Genomic DNA, 21213 nt, shown 5'->3' with positions numbered 1-21213 from the left:
TTATTAAAAACTAATCTTTCCAAAAATGTTGAATCACAGTTTGTGTGTGTATGTGTATTTAATACGCAAATAATCTGGTGAAACTTGCATTCATTTGTAATGATGGATGGGGAGGATTTAAAGAAACATAGCAGAACTCTGTCTTTATAAATATGTATTGCCTAGACAGTATATAATGAGACATTTTTAAATTACCAAAAATAGCAACTTTGCAAATGTCGGCCTGTAAAAAGTTTCTTTTGTGCAGGATGAACGGTAGCGATGTGGAAGCAGACAAAAATAAAAATCCCAGAGGAATAACAAACAAACAATAGAGATTAAGGAAAAGACAAAAAACGAAGGAGAGAGACTCTAGGAACTGAACGTTGCGGATTTGATGCACAGAGGCCAAGGACAGTTTTTCGAGTATACAGTTGTAATTTGCGAGATGAAAGTTGTTGCTTTGCTCGTTGTTCTTTCTCTCTTCACCTGGGTGGTTGCAGTTGTTCACACTAACTACAGAGCATTTCCTTTACTAGTTCTAACCAAACTGCTGCCAGAAATTGAAATACAGAGTAAAAAGTTTTAAAATCTGATGAACGGTCAGATGGGTCCATGTCTCTTGGGAAAACTGAACTGAAAGTGGTGATTAATTTGCTATTTATTTTATAGAAATTTAGACATACATGCATCTACAAATACAATGTTAGTTAAAGGACACAGAAATTAAAATACAAAAGAACTCCTGCTGAAAATAGGGGACGGGCTCTTCTAAATTGGTTAGTTGAGAAAAATGATTTATATCAGAAATTAATGCACAGCCTCTACAGCAAATCCTAATGAAGACAAATTAAGCTCATCGGTTTCTTTTTCACAAAAATCAAGATCTGATAGCAGTGCAGCATCTGATAAAGCTGACCGACAGCTGACTTCTGTCGCTAGTTTTTCTGTTTGTTTGTGATATTCAAGGATTCAAAGATTTTTCTTGGAATAACATTTCTTCAGTACCCCACATTGAGAAATGTTTAACTGCTGTCAACAACACACAACACATCTGCAGGAACTTTGCCAAAATGAAAAGAAATTGAATCAGGAAAAAAATCTGACCAAAGCAGGCTGCACACATTTCACTTTGTATCTGAAAGGTTTAGAACTTTGATACCCAGCCAGAGTTAAAAGACAGAGAAAGTATGGGCTACCTTTCCAACATACTGCATGTCTGTCCCGGTGTACTCCTCCAGCAAAAAGAACTGGTTCCACATCCAACCTCGTTTGGAGCGCCTGAGTGGAACTCCATTGGCGTCCTGTCCTGTCAACCCTGTGGACCCCCTCCGCCCCCCTGTAGTCCTTCGCAGGGCTCTGAGACCATACCCTGGAGAGCTGAGGTGGGCCATGGCCCACAGCATCATCAATATGCAAACTTTCCTTCTATCCATGACCACACCACCACAACCTTGTGTCTTCTCCTCCCTCAGTGGTCTGTGTCCAGTGGTTTTTGGTCAGAGTATTGGATCAGTCCTCATGCTGTAATCTAGCAAAGCAGGAATGGCTCCTCAGACTCAAACAGGGAGGCAAACAGCACCTGAAACATTTACACAGAAAAACAGAGTGTCAATACTGGGAGTGGAGGCAGCAATTTGTTACCGCACAAGCTCTCTATTTGTTTCATAACCTGTAGTCAGGAACAGCTCAGCTGAGTTCCTGGCTTTTTGAAGATGCATTACTTTAAAATTGAGTGGAGAACAAGTGCAGATTGGGAGTAAAATGACACAAGAAAAATGAAGTTACAACCATAAAGTCTGAAATCATAACAAATCAAAAATGAAATAAAGACCACAATAAGTAAACCATTACAAAAAGACATGTTTAAAATATAAATGTGGACTGGAGAGCAGACTTGAAATCTCTAACTGCATGCGACTGACTTTTCTTCTGACACACACACACACAAGCTCAGAATTGCATTCATGTGCACACACACAGAGTATGTGAAATGTCAGTCATCTGACTGATGGGCAGATTGAATGCTGCCTAACCTGATAAATATCAGATTAGAAATATTACACATCAATATATGGGCTTATATCTTGTATAGCATGCGTAGAGCTACTTTATCTGAATTAAGCCCCTGAATCAACATCTAATAGAGTGTGCGGCTTGATGTTCTATCTATCTTTATCTATCGTTTCGGCACACTTTGTTATCAGACCCAGCAGAATGCCAGTGGAGACCCTGGGCAATGTCAACCATAGTTTATTACCTTAAGATCAGTGTAAAGATACTGAACAAAATGACTGTTTGCAAACCACAGAGAAGTGCCTTGTTGTAAGCAGTGGAATATCACCACTCTCCGTCTTACAATCATTTCTCCCGCCCATCCCCTTTTCCTCTTTCCCTGTCCGCCATCCTCCGAAGGCCAACGCAGAATGCGCTGCCAAATGTGAGAAGGAAACTGAACAAGAGGAACAGTGCGAGATGGAGGTGGAGGAGGAGGAGGAGGAGGAGGGGTAGGCAGAAGAAGAAAGAAGGCCATGTATTCTGCTTTTGTTCTCATTATTCCTCCCTGGCTGGACGATATCCAGGCCGCCAGTGTTCCTCAGCAGGGGTTTGGTAGGAGGGTTATCAGTGGGTCCGCTGGGGAGCGTCTGAGACGTTCCTCCATATCGCACGTTCTCAGAAGACGGGTGGAGGGAGTAAGGGCACGAAGGGTAAGGAAGAGTGCAGCCTTGCCCCCAATGTATGGAAGATGTGGTTGGCTCTCCTCTCACAGTATGTTGAGGAATGAGGAAACAACGTCTCTGGACATGAATTAAGTACTCTGACAAGCACGCAGAAGTGGAACCAGACAGACTTAAGTGAGAGAGGGAAATGGAGCAAGAGAAGACGAGTGTGAGGCAAGGTGCTGGCTAAGGGGAGTGGAGGCAGTAGAGCTGTCAGAATACCACAAATTTGTCAGGGATAGCAGCGCTAAGTTTAGGATCTGAAAATCTGATACCACAGGAAAAAAGAAAAACCATAAAGCAATGTCACAGACTACCACTGAGCTTTATACAAACAGATGTCTCACCACATCGACAGAGACAGCTTTATAGCCACTTTTGTACAGTGGGTTTGATGTCGGCTGGGTGTCTTTGTTGGCTCGATAAACAAAATACAACAGCTGCATATTTCACTTCTGTGCCAAGTCTGTCATGCTGTTTGTGGTGAAGAAAGATTTGGTTCAAAACATACTGGAGAGCTTGATACAGTTGTGTGTTTTTGCTCTTTCTTTACACTGGCTCAGAGAGACTGTTTGACTATCTTGTTTACTTTCACTTCTTGCCCATCCCAATGTGCGCCGAGGGCACAGATACCAAAACAGATACCTTTCTTTGCCACAGTCTGCGGGCGCCACCCTCCTCACTTATGGTGAAAATAAAATAGTTTCACAGTGGGCTAAAGAACACTATTGGCTGACTAGCAAGAAAGCAAACTTTATCTATCGTGTGGCTCTTTTCAAAAAAGTAGGTCCAAAATGCTTTGCAAATGGAAGAATTAAAGGAACAGACATGACAATGTAAAATTGCCAAGACACTTGTTTACTTTCCAGTTAGGAAACCGACTTTGCTTACTGTGTACGTTATTTTGAGATCTGAAACTAATGATTTTTATTTTCTCTGATCAACACTCCAGAACCCATTCATTCATCCATTTTCTATACTGCTTTATCCATCAGGAGGGCAGGGGGCTGGAGCCTATCCCAGCTGACAGCAGAGGAGAGCGGGGTTCACCCCGGACTGGTCCCCATTCGATCGCAGGGCCGACACACAATGACAGACAAACACACACACGCTCACCCTCACACCTGAGGGCAATGCAGAACAGCCAGTTAACCTAATGTGCATATTTTTGGGACTGTGGGAGGAAGCCAAAATATCTGGAGAAAACCCACGCAGGCACAGGGAGAACATGCAAACCCTCTTGCTGTGAGGCGACAGTGCTAACCACTGCACTATTGTACTGCCCACTCAGAATCCATTCAGTTTATTATTATTATTATTATTATTATTCTAAAATAGAGAAAAACAGCAATTTATTGCATTTTAGCTTGATGTATTGTCTAAAAAGGTTAATTGATTAATCATTGATTCGTTTTTCTGTCATAAATTATTCACCTTCTGGTTTGTATTTATTTATTTATTTTTTTTTTTTGTTTTAGTTTTTTTGCTGCAAGTTCTGAGTTGAGTACCAATAATGTTTCAAAAAAAGTTGGCTATGTGTGGATGATTGCACAGCTGCACTCTGCTTTGTGGGATGACTTTGAACACTATGTGCAAACCAGAGGTCAGTTATGAACTGCTATTCTTTTAACAAGAATTCCAACATCAGTTTTTGTTTATGCGCCGTGGATGTGATAGTGAAGTGGGCTTTCAACATTTCAGAGCACACTTCCTAAGAGTTTCTGATATCAGATGTAGTTACTGTGACAACACTAAGGGGCAAACGGGGAGAGAGAGAGGGAGTGGTGAAGGAGAGGTAGAAACGTCCTGTCAGAGCAGCGTCAGCAGTCAAGCTGGGAGACTGGCCCATCCATTACGATGCCTGTCTTCCAGAGGCAGCCAAAGCATGCCCCGCTTTCCCCTTATGAGGCAAATTGTGAGGGCTTGAAGCTGGGGGTTAGGTCCCCTCTTTCTCTTTTCCCTCATGCGTTGCAGTTTATAGCACTCCCCCACCCTTCAACTCACATCCACCCTCCCCCTCCTGCCCCCACATCCCATCCCCAACCCCCTGCCTCTGCTTACTTTGCTTGCATAGGCCAGAGCTGATATGCATTATCGCAGGGCTTTTCGCTGAAAGCCAGTCACTTTGCATGTGTCCTCTGCCTGGCTCAGCACGAGCAGGGGGGGAAAAAGACTCCCGGGTCAACAGTGCGTGTGCTGATGGAGGCAGGTGAAAGTGAGATGGACTGTCAGCCTTCTTAATAATGCCCACAGAGAAATCGTCTCTCAGACCACCACTCTCTACTTTCTTGAAGCCGCAACTCTCATGGCAGATGCTCTGTTTCCTATCCAAATTTGCTAGATGACTGGATGATTTTTCCCTGCTTTCTCTCCACCCTCTATCTAGTCTTTCCCTTTTTATTTCCCTCCCCCCAACTCCCAGCGCACTCGACTTTATGAATTTACTTAATTGACGCTGGTGAGGAGCATGTGGGACTTTGAGCTATTGATTTGCTGTAGGCTTCAGCGTAGTTGGAAATACCAGTTGGTCTCTGGGGTAGACTCATGAAGCTTTCTACCTCGAGTCCCCCAGCACTGAGAAGCCGGCCTTTTCAATAGATTTCTTCATAATTTCACCAAGGAAAGCTAATGCTTTCACTGGATGGAGGGCTCCACTGTCCCCAAGGAGCGCTCGCCCCTTGACCACATTTGTCATTCCCTGGAAGCCATATTGTACAGCTCTCTGCTCTGATAATTCTCTTGACAAGGGACCGCGACCAGGAGTAAGTCTGCTAAAGCTTTATTTTGCTATGTCAAAAAATGTCACAGCAGGTTAAGAATTCTATGGTGCCACGTGTAGCCTAGCCCAGTGTCTGCCTCTTTACATTTGTACCGTATGCGAGTGAAGTTGAAAGAAAGCCGGAGGGATCTTATTCTTAGTGCTAGCCTTTGCTTCAACTGGAACCAAGTAAATACCACACATTAACAATGGTGATAATGTGGCAACTGGCAACATTGCTAAGAAGAAGTCTTACACATCAAGAAACATCACCAGTCAGTTAGTCTGTAAAATAACCTCCAGTGTAAACGCACTAATTTAAAAGAAGAAAAATAATTTCTTGTAAATATCCACTAATGTTTACAGTCGTACTTCAAATTTCTTACTGGCCTACCATACTTGCTGTTGTCATAAGCACACATTAACTGTCAATGTGACTAAAAACCACTGGAAATGAAGACGACAAACCCCTGCTGTAATAAAACTGAATTTTAACCACAAACTGGAGCAAGACCGTCTAACCATAATGAAAAAAGAATCAACGTGTGTTCTTGTTCACAGCCATCTTCCTTGAACCCCATTCGCTGTAGGTGATTTTTGAAAAGCGGCCACAGGTCTCGTCTTTCCCTGTTCACTTTCTCAGGGAGCACCATCGTCATAATGAAGGTGTGTAATAGGACATGACACCATAATTATATTCTCCCAGTTAAGAGGCAGTGTTTACAAGTAGCACAAGGCTCCCTTTATTTTCTCCCCCCTTACACACACTCACTCTCTTTGTCTCGCTCTCTCAACTGCCCTGGCTTCGCTTCATATCATGTGCCATTTAATTGCATTAAAAAAATGCTTGATGAAAAAATGAAAAAAGTAAATTGCTTTAAATTGCCTGTCACAGATTGTGTGGAGTCGCCATAGAGCAATAAGACTTGTGCATTGTGTTATGTGCTGGGTAAGCAAGATTAATGTGTCTGCTGCCAATTTCCAATGCCCTGTGATTCTATGTTCAAAGAACTGCCTGGGATAACATTTTGAATCAGAACAATTAGCTATTAAATGTATCTATTGGTTTTATCGAACAGGTCCATGAGGATAGAGACAGGGACACAGAGAGTCACATAAATGCATTTGTCAATACATATTGGATCTGGCCAGCTAATGGCCTTTCCAGTGCACATGTGCCGTTGGACCCAATGGGCCTGAATGGCATTTTAGCCTAATCCAGACCTAGGAGAGAGCTCATAGAGAAGACCTACTCCTCCTTTCTCCTCCTTACCTTCTTCTACCTCTCCCACCTTCTCTTCCTGTTTTTTCCCACCTAACGAGGGATATGAGCGACACAGCAAAGCACCCTATCGTGCCCGTTGAGCCGAAGACTTCCACAGCAACCCAGAAAGAGCCCCGGGGGTGCAATTAAAAGTGAGAGAGAAGAATGTCAGCCAAGGCGATGAGCAAGGGAGAAGAGGTGGAACGCGGTAGGGGTAGGAGCAGGGGGGCTACAGGAGTAGGGTTGGGCACTGGTGCTACAGGTAACGCGGTCATGTTACAATCCACAGAGGAGACCCTTAAAGGCCGCTAATGTGTGGAGGTGTCAGCAGCAGGCTGTTCCACCACCTCTGTTCTCTTTGGCCTCCTTAACCCTCCCTCCCACCTCAAAACAGACACACACACACACACGCACACATATCTCCTCCTCGCTTCATCTCAAACTCAGTTTGTTAAGAGGTGTCATTCACAGTCCATATTATACTGCTTGCTGGAGAAATATACAACAAAATCCCAACAGTGAATTGGCTAACAGTGCGTTCAACCTAAATCTGGGCCTTGCCATTTGTCTTATTGCCCATGTGGGTTAGCGGTTCACACTGGCAAATTCTCAAAAACTTGGTACCTGGATGAACTTTTACTGTCCAAACAAAAACAAATCTTGTGTCTCTTGTCCTTGCAGCACAATGGATACAGATGCGAGCAAAGAGAAAAAAATTCTCTCAGAAACCTTGTCAATATATATTGATCTTTTGTTTATCCGAGAAACATTGTCTAGACACATCGTCGCATTGTCTTGAAAATAATTTCACCACGATCCAATCTGACATCCAGACACACGCCTCACAGATTAAGGCAAGGAAATTGATCACTAAAAAGGAGATTTTAGACAGATGGGAGATATTAACACAAAGGAAAATACAAAATGTCTATGGATAGAGAAGGGCACAATCATCATCATAAAATGCTGCCGAATAAACAGCTGAAAATCCCCAGTCAAATTGGAATGCAAAGCTGAACTGAAATTCCTGACTGTCAGCACTGTAGTGCAAAACACCAGAGTCCACCAAATTAGAATTCAACCTACAATACTGGAATAGCACCAGGATTTAGTTCTCTCAGCCCTCTTTCAGATTCTAAATAGCACATTAAGTTTCACTCCAAGATGTGTTAGATATGTATAACAACATCCTTTGTATATATATATGTATAAATAAACATGAGACATCAGGCAGATATAAATATATGTATACATATATATATATATATATATATATATATGTATATGGTAATCTCAACTTTTTAATTATTTGTTTAACAAATGTCCTGATCATATATTGCAGCAGTATGAAACTACGTGCCTTTGACGGAATGACAGTAATCTAAACGAATTAGCTCATACTATCCCTGTCAGAGGCAGGGGTGTGCCCACAGCATTCATCCCAGTGCACCGCTCCAGAGCTCACTGCAAACACATTACCTTGCCTCGCTGCCCAAATGCATACCAAATAACCCATATAAATCATACAATCTGGGCCAAGTCAATGAGAGCCCCCTATTTTCCTTGTTTTCTAGTTATTTCCACCGTGCCATCATTCGGCGGAGCTCGCATCACTCAGTCCGAAGCTCTCACAACCATTGTTGGAGTGGCCCAGTTTAGAACCCACAGAGGGCTCCTGAAGTAACCCTTCCTCGAGTGCACTTGATTTTATGTCTCCACAGTCTGGACTAAATTGTGGGCTGCCAGCTCTCCAAACACTGCAATGTCTTTCAGCTTACTCCCTTTTCTTTACTCCCTGTTGTCGTTTTGACAAAAATGAAGATGGGCTTCTATGAACTTAGACCAGTGTTCATGGCAGTGCTTACCGTTGAGCAACAGGGCAGCTGAGGAGCCTCTCAGCACATTATTTTAAAGGATCCCTCTGCTCTGGAGTCACTCCATATTTGCTTAGTGTATTAGGGCACCTTCATATTGCTCCAACTCTAGCGCCAGATAATGACTTTCAGCTCTGAAATATGGTTTTGAACTGTGCCATCATAAACAACAGAGACCCTCACTTTTTAGCAAGTAGTTTCTGATTCCCCGTCTCAGAATTAATTGACTAAATGGGAGTTTAAAGTCATTATCTCTCCTCGCCAGTTCTCCAATCTTGCGCTAGGGGCTAATAAATGGAGGTTTGATTTCACTAAATGTCCTCTCACAAAGATTAACGCCTAGTACCCTGGTGGCAAACAGATGTGGACATTCTCGCTCGACAGCTGAACAAATGGGCACGAGACATCCTCGTGCATAAAGAGTGAAGAAATAATAGCTAAACGGCATTCATCCGGTGACACGTTTGCAGATGAGACGTCCTTGGTTGCTTTCCTGTGTATTCACCAGAGCACATGTTTTGTGACCAGTGGCCGTGTGGTCTAACACAGCTCTCTTGTGAGGGACTGACAATGGCAGAGAGGGGGAGGCATGGGAGGATGGAGGAAGCTCAGTGGAGGGGTCTGCTGGCTTCCTGCTTTCCCTACGGTGGCCTTTGTCATAATACACTGGTGGTTATAGGAGCCTCCATCTTAATGCAAATCAGTATTTGCTTCCCAAGTGTTTGTGCAGTCAAGCGCAAGAGTCTGTTTTCTTTGCATTTATCCCTGTTCGGTCTGGAGCAAAAGGCCAGGGTTGCATCAATGTAGGGAGTAATACTTGTATTAAATCAGGTAATTAAAAGCTGTTATTTCTATATCAATAATGTAGTTTATATCTTGATAATACTGCCCTACCAGGATATTGGATCATGCTTCAGCTGTTGCTCTTAAATGAATAGTGCGGCTCTGGAAGCAGATGCATTGATTGAACAACATAAAGGTCAAACTTGGCGCAGTGAATTGAAAATCAGTGAAGGAGTTGTGTTCCCACGTTTGTCTCTGCCTCCCCGTTGTGACAATTACATGAGAGGGAACGTTGTGGAAGCACATTTCCATTCAGGCATATATCGACTGTAACAGCAGGTTAGCAGGAAGGCAGCTACAAACACAATTGTCACACAACACTAAATAATACATGGAGCTAAAACAAAGACATCACCCGCCTAAAATATGACCCTAATAAAAGGGTATGTGGAGAAAATGTGTTTCCCCCTTGACTAAGAGTAATGACCTTCCTGGGAAGCCCACCATAAAATAACACAGCGACAGTTAGGAGCACCTGTTTTTACATTATTAATAGTGGAGGCTTCACACACACTCAAAAGCTGAAGACGTGGATACATGCGCTGATACTTTGGCTTTTGACTGTTCTTAAATTGGACAAAATTCTCTCGAACAGCACCCAACTAAAACCACTGAGGCATTCGAGTGTGAAGAAAGCCATTTGTCACAGGCAGAACTTCTGCCAGGGTCTTAGCCCAGCCTTGGGATAAAAAAAACAAATGAAAATAATATGAATTGTATGAATAACATTCAAGAATAAGCCTCACAATTTGTGATGGAATCTGAATTGAAATGCCTTGTATAAATACATATTTCGTTAGCAATATGCCCCAAGAAATGAAAGGAGGATGTTTGCTGGCTTTTCATTTGCTGTGGTACGTTTCGAATAGATCCTGCGGTATTGCTGCTAAAATAAGGGCCTTTCTTCACTGTTCTCAATCCACTCACGTCAAAAAGGATTCAGGCGTCCTCCGAGATGAACAACAGACAGCCATGATCTCCTCTGACCTTAACTGTGACTCATGTTTATTTACCTCAGCGAGTTATCCCTGAGGGGCAGCGGTCTCATCACTGAATGAATGCTGTGATGGCTTTCTTTTAATTTTTTATTTTTTTTGTATTGCCACTCCTGGGAATAGATGTTTCTAATGAACAAAGAAGCCTTGATTGATCCAAGTTAGCATTTGATTCCCGAGCACTGCCAAGACACACAATTCAATATGCTGGCATGCCACTGGAGCACCCCTTGAACTTTGCTGTACTCACATCTTTAATCACATTCACCTTTTCTCGTGGCTGCCGTGACTTCCAGCTTATTTGTAATTACCAAGCTCCTCAGGGGTGGTGGGGAGTAAGGGTTGGGAGGGGGGGCTGAACAACAAGGCCTGGCCATAGGTCACAAAGAGACACTGTTGCTGGCCATATGGGCTCCGGGCCCAAGGGCAGAAAGTGGGTGGACGCTGGCGCTGGCACTGGGAAGTTACCAGGATGGTATGGGAGCAGCAGATTGAATTATTTGGAGACAGCCTTATCGAGCAGCGACCACATTGCACTGACGTTTTCACCCCACTTTCTATTTCCCATTTCACACCTGGACTATTGCCAGATAGGATATGTTCAGCCACCTCGTTTTACCCCCAGATTCACAATCGGCAGCCACCAGTCAAAAGAGGGTATAGTATGTTATCTATCGCCACCTTACCACCCGCGGCACCCTCGTCTCTATCCCCGAACCTCCCCCGCCCTCCCTTCCCTTGTTGTTACACCAGCATGGCAACAGCATGGTGTTATTACAGATAAACAATCAATACTGCATTAACGTGTCCACAGAGGCTACCTGGAGTTAAACAGGCAGACGAGGAAAATAATTCAGCCCAATGTCATGGGCGGACTCCGAGCAACTAATCTTCTTCATAAACTGCGAAATATATATATATGTACGTATTGAAAATTCAGGCCACTTTCTTTCATTATCCTCAGCCATCATTTCTTTATGTTTGAGGTCACCAGATACATTTCTTTTCCTTCCTCTCCCCACTGGTCACAGAATGAAACCCCACTGCATTAAAGAAGTAATACCCTACTTTATAGCAAAGGTGACCATGGATATTGGAGAGCAGGGACCCATACGATCGATTTGGAGCGAGGAATGGAAATTTGAACATGATTCCCAGCCAGGCATTTTAACTCAGGAGTATTGGACCCCCTCTTTTGATGACTGCCTCCAATCCAACTTGCTGCTGCATTTCAAAATTCTGATGACGTCTTCATTTGAGAAAAGGGCACAGAGTGAGGCAAGCCCTGGTGCCCCGCTGATGGCTGTGTGGTCCTACTGCTCTTTGCAAAGCTTGTGTGCACCAAATTTGCATCTACATTCCCAATGCTGCCATTGAAAAAGGCTTTTCTGTTTCAAACCTCTGTGAAAAAAATGAAAACAAAGGCGTTCTTATGAGGAGGCCCAATAGTAGTCCCTGCCTCTCCCTCTCCCAGAATGGAATTAAATACTCCTCATTCCATCCTCATTCATTAGCCTTCACGCCCACAACCCTAACACCGTATGGGGGTATGAAATACCTCACACACACACACACACACAATAAAGGCACTGGACTTGGCTGAATGATTGCAGGGACTGTTTACTAATACTGCTGCTCACTCTGCTTTATTACAGCATGCCAGGCTTTCCATTTACTGCAAAGGGAGAGAGAAATGGGGGAGAAGCAGAGAAGTAGGGAGCAGACAGAACAGAGAGGAGACAGGGGGAGAGGGACTGCCAATGTCAGATTAAAAGAAGAAGACTAAAAAAAAAAAAAAAAAGAATGGCTCAGTTGATTTACACCTTCATTACACTCCCCTAACTCTGCTTATTGCAAATCATGATGCTGCTTTATGAGCTGAATCCTCTATTACGACAAGGCCGGGAAGACAGCGCTTTAGTTCATAAAGCAACCGTACAGTAACCGCCACCTGGCAGCACCCGGCCCACTCATCCTTCCACCTACCTGCCAGAGAGGGGAAGGGAAGCAATACAGAAACCAAGCGGCTGCTGAAACTTGTTCCAGTGCACAAACTCTGAGCCTGCTCGCTCGCTCGCTTGCTGCCTCTTTCCTGGCCTCGTGCCCATGGACAACACACCCTGATTTCTCTGAGCCAGATGTCACGGAAGTATGACTTAGTGAGTGTACTGCTCTGTGGCTATGCTGGGGTGGAACTCACAGCGAGTGTTTAATGTTAAGAGAGCAGTGGCATATTTAAGTCAACAAACATGTAAGACGCTGGAGGTGCATGTTTACCATCTCCTCACCACCAAGTAAGGAGGTGCTACCGAAAGGTTTACTCAAAGAGCGTTTGGGAAAGATGTGTGTATTTAGACAGAGAACAGAATGTTTATTTTCTTACTTTTATTTATTGTACCATGGGGAGGTTGCACTCTTTCTTGCAATGATTAAATTTGTGTCTGTGTATGCGGTGAGCAAGTCCAAGAAGAAATGGTAGAGGAAGCCGGGTGCAGGACCCAATAAATCAGTAGATAGGTTGAGGCGTGTAGGTGAGCACAGGTGTCAGTGTGCTGATGTAAACAGGGCGCGAGTGCATGAGACACACTGGATGGAGGTTTGTTATGTGTATGTAACACGCTACTCTGGCCTGGCCTGTCTGACTCCCATCTGGAACAGGGTTGACAGAAAAGTTGACAGATGCTTCACCAACGTCCATTATTTATGAGACTGAGAAGATCCACACTGCATTTCACAAGTATCTGCTTCTGCTACTGTAGGTCAAGTTCTGACATTGTATTCTTTTTGTGTGTCCACGCATACATACATGAACACACACACAGACACACGCACACACCCACTTTCTTCCTTGTGTTTGTGATGGAGGCAGATGAGTGGATAGCTGAATGGACAGCTCCATGTTTTTCCACATTTGTTGAAATGCAAAAGGGTGTGGTTAGACTTTTGTGTTTTCACATTAACTCCAGTGCACACCGGGTCCAGGGAACCACTCTACCTACCTTTTTGAGTCCAACCCTTGACCTCTGGAGTGACACCCTGCTAAACAGGAAGCCCTTTGGTTTCTGCATGGAGGACTGTACACCAGCAAACTCCAGCTCTCTTAAAACCCACTTAGAGGCTTACAGCTGGGAGGCCCGACCATCGGATTGAATTAAGGCTATGATTAATTGAATCTAGTGGTGAGTAACTTGAGTGACTGATGTCTCGTAGGACCAAAGGTCTAGACACAATGCTTCAGAATGAAGCCATATTCATTTATTCGGTGACATCACAGGCAGTTTCAGTGTGCCTCAGGCATGGATGGTTGCCTCTAATATTATTGCTTGGAGTGCTGCTTTAAGCCCAATACCACCGGCAGTGTGGCTGCTGCTGAGTGCGCCAATGTTAATAAGAGGCACAATGTGATTAATACAAATGGAATGTTTAATGCAATTTTTCCATTTCAAAGAAATTCCCCCAGCATCTTTCTCAACAATGAATTCAACTCTCTTGCATTGTCCTCAGGCAAACAATAACCCAAGTTTGCCATTACCTTCATTAGATCAAACTCAATTATTGCAGAGTGCTTGCAGCTTCACTTGCACAAGGGTGGACTCAGAGCCTGCCTGCTCCAGCAACTTGAATGTCCTCTGGCAGGTCCTGCCCCATTTGTCTTTGATGGACAGCAGCGTCAAACAGTAATTGGAGGCCTGTGAGACCCGTACACGTTGGTTTGTCAGTTATTCATGTCAAAGCACAGTGTGCAGCTGTTGGGGTTCTCAAAGAATGACCTTTTCTCAAAGGGGACAGGTTTCCCCTACTGCGAGATGTCCAGGGTATTATTCAGCCTGTAACAGTAGAGGATTGTTATTACTGCACGTCCCATGTTACTGCAGAAAGCTTGTATTGCGTCCTTCCCTGAGGACTGTACAGACCCTGAGCGGTACACATGCTTTGATTCGACAGGTAGCACATTCGGAGGTCTTTCTATCTCTCTCGTTCACAATAAACCATCCTAATGTTTTGAGAAGTAACAGAACAATGGCAGAAACCTCTCTTTTTCCACTCGAGGGAATTAAAGTAAATAGGACCTTTGCTGATGTGATTGCCTGTTCATTTACAGCACCTCAGAGTACAGCTTGCACATTGTACCTCTCCAATAAAAAAAAAAATAAAAAAAAACTCACAAAGGCATTCTGCAGGACAATAGTGCAGTGAAGGAAACAAGCGCACAATGGAGTTCAGATATCATTCACAACATAGACAGGAGACCATTATCCACAGAAGGAGGGGCCTGTCTGAAGGTGACAGGTTTGGGAGGCAGAGGAATTGTGCGCACGGCGCTGCCACCAAGACAACAGTCTCCCTGAAGCCTAACCTATAAGGACAGGTTTTTGCAGCGCCAGTGCCCGCTGGGTTGAGGTGTTACACGTCATCTGCAATAACCTGGATCATTACTCCTGAAGGCTGTTAGAGGGGAAAATCACATCACTCTGGTTTCAATGCTGCCAAGAAAAATTGACACGCTAAAAGTCACACAAAGACGCACCTCAATATGCACACGCACACACAAAGAGCCACAAACAGCCTCACCCTCACGGTCTCTGACACTCGCAAACACACACACACACTCCATCACATACTGTCAGAAGTGTCTGGGGGGTTAACCTACCAAGTGGCATCTCAGCATCATCCCAACAGCCTGTGTTGCCTGAAGCTGACATCTCTCACTGCGGTTGCTTTGCAGGAGTAAAGTAAGCATCATTATCGCCTTCTCTTGCCACACGTCTCTCTACGTGGAACGAGCATGATGTTCTTTCGTAGGCTAACTTCTTTTATCCACCACCCAATCCTTATCCATTCACTGCCTTCTCTGTCTTCATTGTAGTCCAGTCAGGCATTAATGCTCCTTGTCCTATGGCTGGACTCTCTGATCTCCTATTACCCTCTTGTCATCCGACAGTCAATATTATCCCCCCCTCCGTCCTGACCAATCCTCCTCTCTCTTTCCCTTTGCTTTCACATAAGTCAGACAGACAATGTTGCGCCCCCCCCCCCCCCTTCACCCAGCCCCTCCACTCCTTCGTGCACTTGCTCGTCTTCCATACACTTATTAACTGGCTGTCATGTTCAGCAGCCTTACCCCAGACAGTGTTTAGCGTTCCTCAGTCCACTTACTGCAGCCAGAGTTAAGCCTCTGGGCTTTGCACAGACAGGAATCCAACTAGAGGGGAAAGGCAGGACCTGCGGACATGATCTGTCTGTTGCACTCACTCAAACTCTTCCTCCTGCACCAGCTACCTCAAGACAGGGCTGAAACAAACATGCACACATCATAGATGGGGTTTTTTTTTTTCGTCCTGTAGTACAGTAGCAGAGAACATACAGTAGCAGAGAAACAGCTGACCAGATTAGGAAAATTAAAGTACTATTCATTCTTTTCTAAACTTTGGACAGAATGTCCTGCTGTGACAGCCACAGTAAAGAGAGATTTTTTTATGATAGTAAATTTATTTAGGTATATTAAATTACATTCTTTTTAAGCGTTTTATTAGGGTTTCATCAGTTAAATACACTCTTAAGTTTTTATAATCATGTCCCACAGCCAAAGGCATAAAAACTATATGACTAGGATGTTCTCAAGATGCACTTTATGCAAAAAGGTCTAATTTTTTAAAAATGAAGTTCATTCTTCATTTCACGTAAAATGTAAATCAGTGGGTACATTTTTACCTCTGCCAAGGAAGTTGTATTTCCACCCCTGTTAGTTAATCTGTATGTCAGCACAGTGTCTGAAAAATGAACAAATTTCCATGAAATTTGGTGGAGAGATCAGCCCCAAGCCAAGGAGCAGTTGATTAGATTTTGATAGTGATCTGGATCTGTGATTTCCACTATTAGATGATTATTGTTTCTCCCTCCCCCACATATTGGATACAGAGATTTAATTCCAAATCCAATCCAAACCCTAACAGTACATTCACAGGGTCAAGAAATCGATTTCACCTCAAATTTAAGAAAGAAGAAATGCTCAGCGTCCTTGAAGGTGGCCTCCTTCAAGTTTTTGCTCATATTTTAGATGATGCCCAAACAGAATTCAACTCTCAGGCTGAACTCAGCATTGTGTGGTGGCTACAATACTAGATTTGTTATCTGCCCCTTTCTTCTCTAGCTTCCACTTCCCAGGGCAAATGGTGTAGGAAATGAGACGTGGCTGGTGGATATACTTTCACGCCCCTGCTTTACCAGCGTCATGTCGGCAACTCTGAAACTGTGCCATGGTCTACAGGGCTTTGTTGTAAATCACTATCTTCCACTGTCAGGGTGCAGTTTGCTGTACACTGTGGATGTCTGGCTTTCTGCTGCCTCCTGGGTGACTAATATATCTTGTTAAATTGTGCTGAGAAGCGTGCGGAGAACTGTACACCTTTCCTCTTTGTACTGTTTGTTTGTTTGCATTTGTGCCTGTGCGTGCGTGCTGGTGTGCGCACCCACTTCAAAATGTGTGTTAGTCCATGTCAGTGCTGTTTTTTTGTTTTTTTTTTGTCTACGAGTAAACATTTTGTGACTGAACAGGTAGGTGGTGATGTTACTTTCGCAAATATGTTCGCTCAACTCCACAAGTCAGTCGAGCTTTGTTGGTAATTCAGTTAGACTGCTATTCGGCCAGCTTCCGCTTGCCACTACCACAGTATCGGAGTTGTGAAGCTATCTCTCAGCCACTTCATAATTAGAAAAGCTGTGGAGCCAAGCCACAGTGTGAGGGGGAAGTGGGAGGCAAAAAAGCTGTTGGCAGACTGCATTATTCAACATTGGCAGCAATTTACTCCGTCTCCCACCCCAAAGACATGAATCTAAGTGATTTCATAGTCACATCCATCCTAGTGTGCCATACTGTATAAAGCTGGACTCTTCTCTTATCACCAGCTCTTAAGCCATGCACTGTATACTATCAGCTCCATCCAGTGCAGGCACACCACACACACTATGAAACCACGAACCACTTTGAAAGAAGATTTCTGTGTATATTTTTGTGTAATTGGTGTTCTCCTGCACAAAGCAGGGAGAGATAATTACCCATTGTTAAGTGAGGTGTAAACTGTCTGATCCATGCGTATTTATCTTCTCAGCACACAGAGAGCAGAGCAGGCCGTTTTGGGGATTTAGGCAGATTCTACAGTGATGTTCTGCTCTCCTGGCCATTGTCCAGATCCCAAATCCCTTTTGCTGAAACCTGTCGAGAAACAGCGTCGCCGTGGCTTGTGTCCCGTGTAATTCTAACGTCTTTTTTAGTTGCAGCAAATTCATATGGAACTAGGATTGACCTTCCGAAAGAATGTGACGCCGGTCCCTGCCAATGGTATATTTAAGTAGAAACAGACATCACATTTTCTTCCTCTGTGTGTCGCTGGGTGGGAAGCACATCTCTCCTTATTTTGATTTCTGTGCAATTATGGTTGTGACTGCTCCGTAAATAGGCGTCTCTGAAGGGAATCTGTCTCATTAGTAAGGAGCAGTTATTAAGTCTCCATTGTGCCTGCAGGAAATTTGCTCTAATGGTCACAAGGAGCTTCAAGAAATAAAAGACAATGTCATGGTAGCGAGGAAAAAAGTCTGATATGTTGTACTTGTTGAAGCGGCTGAACAAGTCTGTTCTGTACAGCAGGCGGCGTTGTCCTGAATAAAGAAAAGAAAAGAGAGAAGCCCAGTTGGCTGGTACTGAAAGAAGCAATTCCAGATAAATATTTGGCGCAAGAACATCTTAGTAGGAATCCCGGAGCACTTGCAGTACAAACAACATCATGATTTATTATCACATCATACAGACCGTGACTAATGCACTCAAACAATCAAGGTGCATCTAGCAAACTACAATGCCCAGGGGTGCTCTCTGCCACTGACTTCAAACATTTGTAAACGAAGCACACACACACATTAAAGCCACTCGCTATGCACGCAGGCTCAACAAATGTCCACAAGTATCCAAGCACACACACACAGAGGAGGAAAGAAGGCCGTAGACATTCCCACAGGGGATCAGAGTGTGCTTCAGCAGAGAAAGCAGCGGCCACTGGGATATGATGTTATTAGCTCCAGATGCCGCTGAAGAGAGGACTAGAAATGTTCGATATTATGAGCAGGACACATTAAAATGATGCTGCCCATCTGGAGCACAAATAATGTAATCAACTCGGGTCACCGGTCATCGTCGTCTGGCCATCGGGCAAACCCACCATCGTGTGACGTCACCGCTCAGAGGGACAGGCTGGAGCCGGCCGGCAGACTGAGACTTGAGCTTTTTGGAATATCCCCTAAGCTGCTGCACACGACCCGCCGAGTGAAGATATTTGGAAGAAGAGAAAGATGAAATGTGAGGGACTGACTACTGTAATCTGAGCTCTGGTTTAAAAAATGCAGATGGCTCTGATGTGTCTATTCCCCTGCCTGTCAAATCAGTTCTGCAATGTTACTTTGAATGTCTTCATACAGAGGGCTCACACAGCTCGGACCACAAACAGATATACATACATGCTGTATGTTCCTCACACACACACACACACACATACACAGATAGAGAGAGAGGAACTCCATTTGCAGAGTCTTTAAATATTCAGTACCTGCCGTTTTTTCTGTATGACTTTGATCAGCCACAGATTCTACTCTGTCCCTTTCATCTCTGAACTTCAAACCAGCGTATGGAAAACCTGGACCACAAAACCTGTTCTGGTTCAGCCAATCTCCATTCACCAAGCTACTCTTTGCCTCATAAAATCAAGCAGGAAGTTGCAGTTGCTCCAATAAAAGAAAGAAAGACAAGCAGTGAAATTAACCTACACAGTACAAATATAAAGCTTCTTTGTTTTAGAGCCCACATCACTGCCCAGTCTCCGCTGGTACGCACAAGTTCTTGTTTGTAATTTAAAAATTATGTGTGCAGAGGAGTCATTATTGCGAAAAAATTCCCCGGGTAGTTTGACAACTCCCTCAAACAACTTCTTGGCCGCCTTCAGGCATATTACCTCAGGCTTACATCAAGCCAGCGCAGGAACTAACATGGAGCAATCTGCAGGCAACAGGAAGGACAGTAAAACTTTTCAAAGCAGTAAATTCAGTTTTCAGGATCGCATGGTCCTGTTGGATTCAGTGCGCCTCTCCTGTCAATACCTGCAACTTTTGAGTGAAGAAGCCAAGTTAATTCTTTTATAGACCAGCCTGCATTATTCAGCAAAGCCATTAAATATTCACGGCCACATATCATCTTGTAGTCAATAACGCTCGAGGACACGTTGTTTTAAAAAAACTTGAGTCAACTCCAGGGATGCTTTCCAAAAAAGATGGGCCTTTCAACTGATCTCTACAGCAAGTACAAAGAAAGGCAGCAGGGCATCACAGTGCGACTGCAGGAAACCACAGACAGCCATCCGCCTTTATCAGAGCACGCTGTCCCACCTGCATCGATTCGCATCCCGTGGATTTGCCACTGGCTGAAGGAAGATCATCGGTGGGGAGAGAGAAAGAGAGCGAGAGAGATACATAGAGAGAAATCCCCGATAGATTCAAGCAAGCCTTACAAAGGCCTTAAGTTTAATGTGTGACAAAATAAGGCAAAGGTGCGTTTAAAGCAGGCCTGCACGTTCGCATCACCTCAGCGCGACGGGGCAAACGTACTGCGTCGCGCAGGACCTCCGTACCGTACCGGGGCACATTCAGTCCCGAGCCCACACCGACGCATGGATGAGAGAGCCATTTAACAAAATACAAAAGTTGACGGCCCCGTTGGCAATCGATTGACCCCGCCGTAAGTTGAATGAAGAGGCAGTGAATGTAATAACTTCCGACTCAAAACTCATTTTCAATTCAAAGCCCGAATCTATTCCAATAATTGATCGATGTGGATTTTGTTCCAGTGGCGATTTCATTAATAGACGAGACGAAGCCGTTTATATATGCAACTATTTCGCATAGGTCATCAGTATCAGAATAAGCCAGAACAACCCGACTCGGACAATTCAAAATAGGCTGCAGAAGAAGTAAGTGATCTCTGTTCGAGCGGCGAATGTGCCACAATTGTGATCATTTCCACAGCGGTTAGAAGTTGTAAGCAAAGCCCTGCTCACCTGATAATGAAGTTTATATCAAGAGGAAATTTTCCCAAGCTTGTGAAGGCGCAAGTCGGAGCCAAGTGTATCCGTTCACTGCAGCTTTTGTTGCCCGTTGTTCCACCTCAACTGCGCGTCTCAGTCGCGCTGCATCACTTCTCGCTGTGGATGTCAGGGAGGCTGAGAGGCTGAGGGGACTCAACCCTCCCATTGGCTGCCATTCACAAGTCCCCAGCAGAACAAGGCGGAAAGAAAGGAGAAGGGGAGGAAAAAAAAAAAATAAAAAAATACGCGACCGACAAAAAAACGAAAGGAAGATGGAAGAATGGGAGATGAGTGCTCCGGTGGGGCTGCGTTTTAACTGCCAGGCGATGTTCAAGTTAAATAAAGAGGGTCAAACGTTTCTGTGCGTGTGCTTTTTTTGTGTAATTGAACGATCCCTGGTTAATAGTTGCGAAGTCGGGCTCGAGTCAGTCAATAGACGGTTGTTTTTTTTATTGTTAGACTCCCTGCTTTCTACAAAACGTTGAAAGCCGCGGCGTGATTACAACAGCTAATTCACATGGGGAGGCTCTAAGTCAATAAATAAAACGCACCAGCAAATATCACGCACGACTAAATCACTAACAACGTCTTACTGTTATAGTCTATACTATCTAAGGGATGGTGACAAGTTCTTTGCGGGATCTAGACGCCTTCTA

The 21213-nt window shown here is 44.1% G+C and overlaps 1 protein-coding gene across 1 annotated transcript in view; it reads right to left on the bottom strand.

Moving 5' to 3' along the window:
• LOC124050013 (cadherin-6-like) overlaps positions 1 to 20928 on the bottom strand; it is a 53693-nt gene extending 32765 nt beyond the window's left edge. Inside the window, exons 1-2 of the mRNA XM_046372170.1 lie at positions 20531 to 20928; positions 1179 to 1561 (exon numbers count right to left, since the gene is read on the bottom strand). Of these exons, the coding sequence (XP_046228126.1) occupies positions 1179 to 1415 (237 nt within the window). The 5' untranslated portion in view covers positions 1416 to 1561; positions 20531 to 20928. The remainder of the gene's footprint in view (positions 1 to 1178; positions 1562 to 20530) is intronic.
• Between the last annotated feature and the right edge of the window lie 285 nt (positions 20929 to 21213).

This window comes from Scatophagus argus, chromosome 18 (assembly GCF_020382885.2).
Source record: "Scatophagus argus isolate fScaArg1 chromosome 18, fScaArg1.pri, whole genome shotgun sequence".
Classification (NCBI taxonomy): domain Eukaryota; kingdom Metazoa; phylum Chordata; class Actinopteri; family Scatophagidae; genus Scatophagus; species Scatophagus argus.
This window is presented reverse-complemented; position numbering and strand designations above follow the sequence as displayed.